At 45.4% G+C, this 9,765-nt stretch overlaps 2 protein-coding genes across 5 annotated transcripts; one reads left to right on the top strand and one right to left on the bottom strand.

Annotated features, from left to right (window-relative positions):
* Positions 1-1,074: 1,074 nt before the first annotated feature.
* Positions 1,075-2,096, bottom strand: NCBP2AS2 (NCBP2 antisense 2 (head to head)). The gene has a single exon (XM_063622280.1). It carries the CDS (start codon positions 2,094-2,096, stop codon positions 1,605-1,607), a length of 492 nt encoding a protein of 163 aa, XP_063478350.1. The 3' UTR covers positions 1,075-1,604.
* Positions 2,056-9,561, top strand: NCBP2 (nuclear cap binding protein subunit 2). 4 transcript variants are annotated; one of them, XM_063622274.1, is made up of 4 exons: positions 2,056-2,195; positions 5,515-5,554; positions 7,336-7,457; positions 7,885-9,561. In XM_063622274.1, the coding sequence occupies exons 1-4, from the start codon at positions 2,118-2,120 to the stop codon at positions 7,954-7,956; spliced, it is 312 nt and encodes a 103-aa protein (XP_063478344.1). In that variant the 5' UTR covers positions 2,056-2,117; the 3' UTR covers positions 7,957-9,561. The 4 variants fall into 4 exon arrangements, with proteins under 4 accessions (XP_063478344.1, XP_063478341.1, XP_063478343.1 ...); XM_063622272.1 differs by having other exon boundaries at positions 2,093-2,685; positions 5,515-5,696; positions 7,319-7,457; XM_063622271.1 differs by having other exon boundaries at positions 5,515-5,696; positions 7,319-9,561.
* The last annotated feature ends 204 nt before the right edge of the window (positions 9,562-9,765 follow it).

Genomic DNA, 9,765 nt, shown 5'->3' with positions numbered 1-9,765 from the left:
TGGGCAGATCACAAGGTCAGGAGATCGAGACCATCCTGGTCAACGTTGCGAAACCCTGTTTCTACTAAAATACAAAAAATTAGCCAGGCATGGTGGCACGCGCCTGTAGTCCCAGCTGCTAAGGATGAGGCAGGGGAATCACTTGAACCCGGGAGGTGGGGGTTGCAGTGAGCCGAGATCACACCACTGCACTCTGGCCTGGTGACAGAGTAAGGCTGCGTCTCAAAAAAAAAAAAAAAAAAGTTTTTAATTAGCTGGGCATAGTGTCATGGGCCTGTAATCCCAGCTACTTGGGAGTCCCAGGGAGGAAGATCGCTTGGCCCAACAGGTCGAGGTTGCAGTGACAGCTAGTATTGTGCCACTGCACTCCAGCCTGGGCAAGAGTTAGGCCCTACCTCAAAAAAAAAAAAAAAAAAAAAAAAAAAAAATCAGAAATTTAGCTAGGAGCTTCAAATGACAGGACATTTCTATATACAATGGATTTCCTAATCATGGGTCCACTAACTAGCTGGACCATAGTCTTAGTTTGTATCCCTGACCCTGTAAAACGAGGGATAGGAGTCCAGGTAACTCGTTCCATGGCGGGCAGTAGTCTTTATTTTTGAGAAAGGTTCTCGCTGTGCTACCCAGGCTGGTCTCATCTTAGGCTCATGGGATCCTCCTGCCTCTGCAGTGGCTGGGATTAGACACAACGGCCACCAGGCCCTGCCCCTAGGCAGTAGTCTTAATGCTTGTCGTGGGGGGTTGGGGAAGGAAGGCGTTGAGTATCAGGGTAAATGCTGCAGAGCTGTTAAGGACTTAGGCCCTGGAGTCAAATGCCTCTGCTCATATCCCACTCTGCAAGACTTTGGACAACTTAAGCAGCAGCCTCTGTTTCCATCGCAGTGGCTCTTGCCTATAATCCCAGCACTTTGGGAGGCTGAGGCAGGAGGATCACTTGAGCCCAAGAGTTCGAGACCACCCCACCTCTACAAAAAAATCCAAAAAGTAATCTGCTTCCTCATGTGAATGTGGTTGTAAGGAGTAAGTGAGATAACACATAGAGTGCAATGAGCAAGTCCCAGCACAGAAGACTCATTTCATAAAATACTTGTTTATTATTACCATAGGCCTACAGTCCCCGGTATTCTTAATACATCTTGCCTGAGAAGTATCACACTCATGCCTATCAACCAGCTCATACATTTAATCAAAGGAATTTGGCAGCTGTAGGGTTGTCTTTTCATCCATATCGTCCCTGGAATTAAGTGTCCTGCTATACCAGTGCAGATTCAGCAGCATCTGTCAAGAGTTTCAGTCCCATTTGCAGAGGAAAGGCTCTCCGGCTTCGGTCCGTGGCTCTCCGTAGGTGCCGTGTCTGGACCCAGCCTACCTTCATCTCTGTTAGGTTTCGGGGTCTTTCTCCACACTGTGTCTTGTCCAATCACAAGACTTCAACGGAGCCGGCGGTCTGGCCTAGGCTCTTATGCGTGGGATGTCTGCAGGCCAACAATCCGAGTCGGGATTCGAAGACGCGCGCAGTGCCCGGAATGACCCCTCCACGTCGAGGCCAGTGTAGAGCCCGGAAAGAAAAGCAAGCGGCCTCGGCCCCGCACAGCCCAGGATTAAATGTTTGCGCCAGGGCCCCTCTGGCTACCTGGTGGTGTCCCCGAGCGGCCTCGGAGGCCGCGACGTAGCTCCTGGGTGAAGGCGTCTCTGAATCTCTCAGCGCGGCGGCACAGGGAGCCCACGGGCCCAGCCGCGAGGTCCTGCAGGCGGCGGGCCGCGTCCTGGCCCCGCAGCTGGGCCTGCAGCAGTGCGAAGGCCGTGAGCTGCGCGGCACGTCGGATAGGCCGCGACTCTGACAGACGTTCCACCAGCTGCGGGCTGTGCAGCAGGGCGGCCAGCAGCCGCCGCAGAACCATCTTCTCCAAGCGCCCAGAACCCGACCTGGCCACCCTCCTCTTCCGCCCTGCGGCGCCCGACTCGGACATTATATGCGCCCGCGCAGCTTGATGACGACAGTCGCCCTCGGATTGGGTCCAATGAGATGCGCGCCTCCCCGCGTTTCCGCTTCCGCCATCGCAGTCGCAGCCTCGTGCGGGGAGTCGCTGCATCCTCGTCCGCTTCTCGGCGCTATGTCGGGTGGCCTCCTGAAGGCGCTGCGCAGCGACTCCTACGTGGAGCTGAGCCAGTACCGGGACCAGCACTTCCGGGTGAGGGAGGCCGGGCCGCGAGAGGGGAAGGCCCTGGGCCAGAACGCTGAGAAACGGTTTGCTCTTGTCTCATTGTGTTGCCTCCCATTCAGCTGCAATCCGCAAACGCCAAGTGGGGCCCCGGTGCCTGCGAGCGAGGCAGGGAATGGGTGCTGGGAGGGCGTTTGGATATCACTGAAGCCACTCTCTCTGGAAGACAGGGAATTTGAGGCTCGCTTTCCCATTCCCTCGCAGCCGCTCCCTGTACCCCAGCCAGTGCCGAGAGGTTTGAGCGGTGGTGGAAGTGGTGGCTCCCGTTTCCACGGTTGTGCCTCGGCAGATGACTACGTAACAAGGGGGAGGGGTGCCCTTCTCTCTCCCAGTGTATGTAGAGGCGCCTTCCTGATGCAGATGCGGGGCTTTTTACTTTGTTTTTTAAATCGGTGAAGCAGTGCCCTTCGGCGATTCGGGCCCCTTCTCTGGGAGGATGGTGTTAGGGAAGCTGTGCGCGGTGCGTGGGAGACAAGTGGAGTCCTCACTCCGCCCTCGGGGAAGCTGCGGAGTGGGGAGGTGGATCCGCCAAGCTAGACACTTTGAGGGTGTTCGGATGTAAAGATCGGAGAATTGCTGGATTTCAGAAGAGGGAAATTTTTAGTCCGGACTATATCACAGTATATTTTGTGGAAAAAGGGGAGGCAGCAGATGTTCAAAGTAGACTTTTCAGTATCAGCAGAGGTAGGGATGGAATACGGTTGGGGGTTGGCGGGGCGGGACTCATTAACCCAATTATTTAGTAAACGTTTATTGAGTGCTGTCGCCAAAGCCTTGTGCTAAACCCTAGAGGGAGAGGGAAGACAGTTTCTGCACTCTGCGAGCTCATAATCCCCTGTAGTGAGGATTCAGAAAAGGGAAAAATCCCCTTGTGATTGGGAAATGAAGGGGCGCATATAGCAGAGGGTAAGTGTGGAGAATGTGTGAAATGTTACTAGAGTAGGGAAAAGGAAATTTTGTTTGACGCCAAATTAGGGAAGCTCTTAAATTTATTTAGTCAAGGCTGGGCACGGTGGCTCACGCCTGTAATCCCAGCACTTTGGGAGGCTGAGGCGGGTGGATCACGAGGTTAGGAGTTCAAGACTAGCCTGGCCAAGATGGTGAAACCCTGTCTTACTAAAAATACAAAAATCAGACGGGCGTGGTGGCGGGCGCTTGTAATCCCAGCAATTTGGGAGGCTGAGGCAGTAGAATCGCTTGAATCCGGGAGGTGGAGGTTGCAGTGAGATTGTGCCACTGCACTCCAGCCTGGGCGACAGAGCGATATTCCTTTTCAAAAAAAAATTTATTCAGTTAATCTATTTTATTTTTTGAGACAGAGTCTCGCTCTATTGCCTAGGCTGAAGTGCAGTGGCGCAATCACGGCTCACGCAGCCTCAACCTCCGGAGCGACCCTAAGTGATCCTCCCCACGTTAGCCTCCTGAGAAGCTGGGACCACAGGCTCGCGCCACCACATCCGGCTAATTTTTTGTAGAGACAGGGTCTCCCTGTGTTGCTCAGGCCGGTCTCGAACTCTGGGACTCAAGCGATCCACCTGCCTGGGCGTCCCAAAGTGCTGGGATGCCTAAGTGCCAGGCATGATTTGCACTTCCACCACTTTTACAGTTACTACTTGAGACAGTTCCACATCCTGACCATTTTGAACTTAAAGCATCCTGTGAGATGAAAACTAAAAACTTTTGACTTTGTTATTCATCTCCTCAGTCTAAAACCTATAGCTTTTTTTAGATGGTAATGCCATACTGTCATGTGGAATTTCTAGCATTCTGTGAATGGAATCCATACTAATATACTTTAAGTACTTACACCACAGTTATCTTAAACTGTAGGCCATTTATTTGGATCTTACCTACATGTGTGAGAAAAGTAGAAAGAAAAAGAAGATGCCTCCTGTCCATGTTAACAAATCAGTAACAGCAGTAAAATGAAAGGAATTTACTTTCTCTAATGTCTCACTCCAGAGTTCCGAAAACCTCTTTTTAGCATACAATGACTACTGTCCTGTGGACTTTTTGTTTTGTTTTTGAGATGGAGTTTCACTCTTGTTGTCCAGGCTCAAGTGCAGTGGTGCGGTCTCAGCTCCCTGCAACCTCCACCTCGCAGGTTCAAACGATTCTCCTGCTTCAGCCTCCCGAGTAGCTGGGATTACAGGCGCCCGCCACCATGCCCAGCTAATTTTTTGTATTTTTAGTAGAGACGGGGTTTCACTATGTTGGCCAGGCTGGTCTCAAACTCCTGACCTCAGGCGATCCACCCGCCTCAGCCTCCCAAAGTGCTGGGATTACAGGCATGAGCCACCGCGCCTGACCCCGATGAGCCATTTTGGACCCAGGGATTTGTCTGTCAGGTGTGTTGGATGAAGCACAGTTATATTCTTGTCTCTGGCTTCATCCTGTCATCCCAATTTGGAAGCCCATTAAGAAAGTGAGCTCTGTTTTGTTTTTAGTGATCACTACATTTTTTCCTAAACTCAGAGAAAAAATATATGAGCATGTAAAGCATCAAAGTTGTTGCTTTGAACAATCTCTATGGGGTTATTAAAAGAGGAACTCTCTCTCTGAAAATCCACTTTTCACTACAGAGGATAAAAGGGCCCTTTGTCATATGTTGGGTCAAGGTCCAGAGTCTAAACTTGGGCTTAAAGGATGCACTGCTGAGCATATGATGTGTGCAGGGAAAAGGCAAGCCGCTTGTGTGGCAGTCTGGCGTAGAAGTGACTTTGTTGTATGCGGAATAACTTTTGAGCCTTGTCTCTACTAAGAGTCTGGACTTTGCATAAGTACTTCACCAAATGTGAAGTACTGCACTTGAGCCTGGACAACAAGAGTGAAACTCCATCTCAAAAACAAAACAAAAAGTCCACAGGACAGTAGTCATTGTATGTTAAAAAGAGGTTTTCGGAACTCTGGAGTGAGACATTAGAGAAAGTAAATTCCTTTCATTTTACTGCTGTTACCGATTTGTTAACATGGACAGGAGGCATCTTCTTTTTCTTTCTACTTTTCTCACACATGTAAGTAAGATCCAAATAAATAGCCTACAGTTTAAGATAACTGTGGTGTAAGTACTTAAAGTATATTAATATGGATTCCATTCACAGAATGCTAGAAATTCCACATGACAGTATGGCATTACCATCCCTTTTTTTGGGCAAGGGATTTGTGGTAGGCTGGGATGAAAGAATTTGATTTCCAAATCAGAATTAATGAATGTTCCTACCGTACTTAGAAATACTATTTAAGCAAGGCTCTGAAGTTGCTTAACTTTTGTCTCTATTTGAAATTCTAGGGTGACAATGAAGAACAAGAAAAATTACTGAAGAAAAGCTGTACGTTATATGTTGGAAATCTTTCTTTTTACACAACTGAAGAACAAATCTATGAACTCTTCAGCAAAAGTGGTGACATAAAGAAAATCATTATGGGTCTGGATAAAATGAAGAAAACAGCATGTGGATTCTGTTTTGTGGAGTATCCTTCCTGTGGAACTAATGTAGCTGCTGAACCAGGGTAGAGCTGAGAATGGTAGCTCATAAGCGTCCCTGCACTTGCCCCTACGTTTTCCTTCATCTCCCTCCTACCTTCTGCCCAGTGTCTCTGCTCTTATACCGTAAAGCCGATACTATTTATATTCTCTTCTGAAATCCATGCTTTGTGGTTCTTTAACAAAAACAGTTTTTCAAGAATGTTTGCCCTTCACGTAAAAAAAAAAAAAATCCAAAGAATGTAGTGAAAATATAAAAATCTTGTACTGTTCTAAACCCCTAATTCCCTTTGCCAGAGGCAGTCAGTTACCAGTTTCTTGGGCATCTTTCAAGAAGTAACCCTGTGGGTGTGCGGTAGTGTATTTCATGTGCTGTTTTTAAAATCTTTTTTTATTTTTTATTGTTCCATTTCAGCACATGTAGGTCTGTTTTTAAAATAGCTGTACAGCTGGGCATGGTGGCTGGTGTTTGTAGTGCCAGCTACTCAGGAAGCTGAGGCAGGAGGATCAGTTGAGCCCAAGAGTTCAAGGCTACACTGATTTGTGACTGTGCTCCAGCAGGGGTGACGGGTTAAGACCCCATCTTTAAAAAAAAACATTTTTAATAGCTGTATAGTATTTCATTATATAGATGTATATACGCTGGTTGTGTAGGCACAAACCAAAACTGTATTTACTTGTGATCATTTAATTCCCTTACTCAGACTCTTTTAAGTATTGGACCTCTTGGATTTATCCTGTGTTCTTTTTACTGTATGTTTTGGTCATTCAATTTAATATTCTGAGAAATTTTGCAGACCCAATCTAATGTATCTTTTGAATTTTTTTCCTGTGTCCTGAATTATGTTTGTTTCGGTTGAAATTTTTCCTTAAGTGTCTGGTGATCCCTGGATTTCTGCTCATAATTAAGGAAAAGAATGCTGACTCACTGGACCCAGGCAGGGCTTCTCTCCCAGATTGCAGGCTTGCCTTGGGGATACGCGGATTTCCCAAATGCTAGAATGAAAAGAGATTTTATTTTGGCTTGCTAACATCAAAGATACTAGTTTCTCCAGATGGTTTATTCAGAACACTGTTGTCTTATTTTTATTTGTCTGAGATTAAATGTCTTCCCCTTTAATTAAAGGGAGGTCTCTCTGATTAGGTTTGGGAACTGCTACCTTGGTGATAACCTTGAGTCTTTCCTTTAGTGAAATGCAGCGCAATTCCATATGCACGGTGACCTTCTCTTTATTAGGGTGCCTTGGAATATATAGCACCTAACTTGAATATATAGCACTTGTTTCTTGGATAAGAAGTGTACAGCAATCTAAACTTGCACTGAACGTGTTTTATATTTTGCAAACCAAAATACGGAGATGACGGGACCAAAAATTATCAACAGGAATGTCCAAGAAATATGATCAGTGTAGCCATGGATATGTGTCATATTTGATTCTATGTGCTTCCAAACCAGTCGCAAACAGGCCTGTGCAAGCTGAATTACTGTCTTTGAACTCCATCTGGTTGGATTAGCTCTTGTACTTTTTAACAACTCAGCTTCATTTACATGTTGTTCCCCTATTTCCAGAAATGTTTGGGAAAATGCTAGTGTTCCTTAATACTTAAGATATTACTCACGCGCAGATGCGGAAAACGCCATGCGGTACATAAATGGAACGCGTCTGGATGACCGAATCATTCGCACAGACTGGGACGCAGGCTTTAAGGAGGGCAGGCAGTACGGCCGTGGGCGATCTGGGGGCCAGGTATGCGAGAAGGGTCTCTGGGCTCAGACATTGCCTGGGAGTTCAGTCACAATGACAGGTGTTTTGGCAATTTGTATTTACTCTTTTGCAAATAACTTTGTGTCTATAACCTTGGCTTGAAGTGGATCTGAAAACCACCCAACGGTTTGGGTGAATTGTTTTTTTAAACCCTGAAGTGGTATGTTCTGTACGTTTCTAACGAGCAACCATTCTTGAACTTCTGCTAGGGCTAGATACCTTCCACCTGCAGGAACATCTAGAATGAAAGCAAAACGCACTGAAGTGAGTTGAAGTGCATATGTCCTGCTTGAAATGTTCACATTGTGGCATCTGAACAGGTTTCACTGTTTGTCTAACATGTTTGTGGGAGGCATATTTGTTACGCCATTCTTTTCCATACTGTAACTCTGGATTCTTTCCATTAAAGGTTCGGGATGAGTATCGGCAGGACTACGATGCTGGGAGAGGAGGCTATGGAAAACTGGCACAGAACCAGTGAGTGGTGAGAGCTCTGTCAGTGACAAACACTCCCTTGGCCTGTTGAATTTGTTGAAGAACATCACCTAAAGTCTGCAAACGAGCCCATTTTTACCAAGATTTGATCAGTGTCTTTACTGAGCTGGAAGCCTCTGAAAGTTATTAAAGGACAGAATCCAAAAGAATGCCTTTTATTCTTGTCTGAGAATCTTGGCCATGTGTCAGATTATCAGAACAATTTTGTTACCAGGTCAGAAATGGTGTTCTTTGACAACAGATTGGATCTATAATGTTCATTAGTCTTTAGCCATAACCACTACACTTTTAGAAAGACAGAAAAATTTAAAAATTTGTTTTTACCATAATGAGTCTTAAGTAGGTTCATGATCTACATTGGGGCCTGGGATGATTCTTTTAATTTTAAGTTTGCATGAGATAGCCTAATAAATGGAGGTGGGGCCAGGCATGGTGGCTCACACCTGTAATCCCAACACTTTGGGAGGCTGAGGAGGAAGGATAACTTGAGGCCAGGAGTTTGAGACTAGACTGGGCAACACAGCAAGACCCCGTCTCTACAAAGCAAAACAAAAAACAACAAATGGAGTTGTGCTATGTTGTATTGCTTTGCACAAAATTAGGAACAGGTGTTTGACAACTGAATTTGTTTTCTATGAAATCTAACCTCTAAAGGCAAGCTTAGAGGTCAAGGACCTTCCTGTATAGTTGATGCAAAAGCAATCTCCACAGGAAAGCACTGCTTCCATGCTTTACACATCAGGAAATGAGGCCAGAACTTGAGTATTTACTAACACGTTTTTCAAAAGATGTCGGTGTTATACCTAAAGCTAAAAAAAAGCAAGGGTTTGTCATAGAGGGACAAACCTCTAAATAATTTCACGGGTAGGGGAGATGTTGTCAATAGGAAATGGGATAAAATATCAAGAGACAATGAAAACACTGCCTTGACCTAAGGACCAGCAAGTTTATTCTTTACATTTTCAGTGATGCTGGGAACGGACTGGGTTTAAAAAGGGAGCTTGAAGATGGAATGTCTAACAGTCACAGAAGGTTCCTGCAGGAGATGCCTCTTTTAGCCATTTCTCATTTCCTCAAATTTTACCTACTGAGGCTCAAGCCTTCACAGTGAGCTGATAGTCTCTCCAGGGGAGGGGAGTCTAGGGAATTTATTTGGTATTTGTAAGGCAAGAGGTGATTAGGTGATTTCTCTCTGAGTTATTGCTCATTTAAAACTGTTAAGTCCAGTATAATTTTCCCTGATATGAAAAAATGGGAATTTTTTTCACTTAGCAACAAAGTACCTTCTAATTTCCAATAGTCCGTGAAAGTTGGGGCTGAAGTACCTTAGTGTGAATGTCTCTCATGTTAAACTGAGTGTAGAAATCTGAATTTTTAAAAGAGCTATAACTAGTTGTAAGTGCTTAGGAAGAAACTTTGCAAACATTTAATGAGGATACACTGTTCATTTTTAAAATTCCTTCACACTGTAATTTAATGTGTTTGTTTTATATTCTTTTGTAGTAAAACGTAACTCAGATTTCTACAGGAGACAGTGATTTTATTTGGATTGTCTTCTGTAATAGGTTTCAATAAAGCTGGATGAACTGATCATTGTTGCTGCCCGTTTCCTGGCCTATAAAGAGGGACAATGTGTTCTGGAACTCCTGTACTCTGGATACACATGAATGAGTTCCAAGGGGATTCTATGAATAATGTGGACAATTTGCACGTCCATTTTGATTGACAGTTGGAAATAACCATTGCTGCGTGTGAAGAGAGAGCACAGATATTCTTGTGAAAGCGATAAAATAGG

This window comes from Symphalangus syndactylus, chromosome 17 (genome assembly GCF_028878055.3).
Source record: "Symphalangus syndactylus isolate Jambi chromosome 17, NHGRI_mSymSyn1-v2.1_pri, whole genome shotgun sequence".
Taxonomy (NCBI): Eukaryota; Metazoa; Chordata; class Mammalia; order Primates; family Hylobatidae; genus Symphalangus; species Symphalangus syndactylus.
The sequence above is the reverse complement of the archived record's forward strand: the minus strand, read 5'-3'. Positions and strand labels throughout refer to the sequence as shown.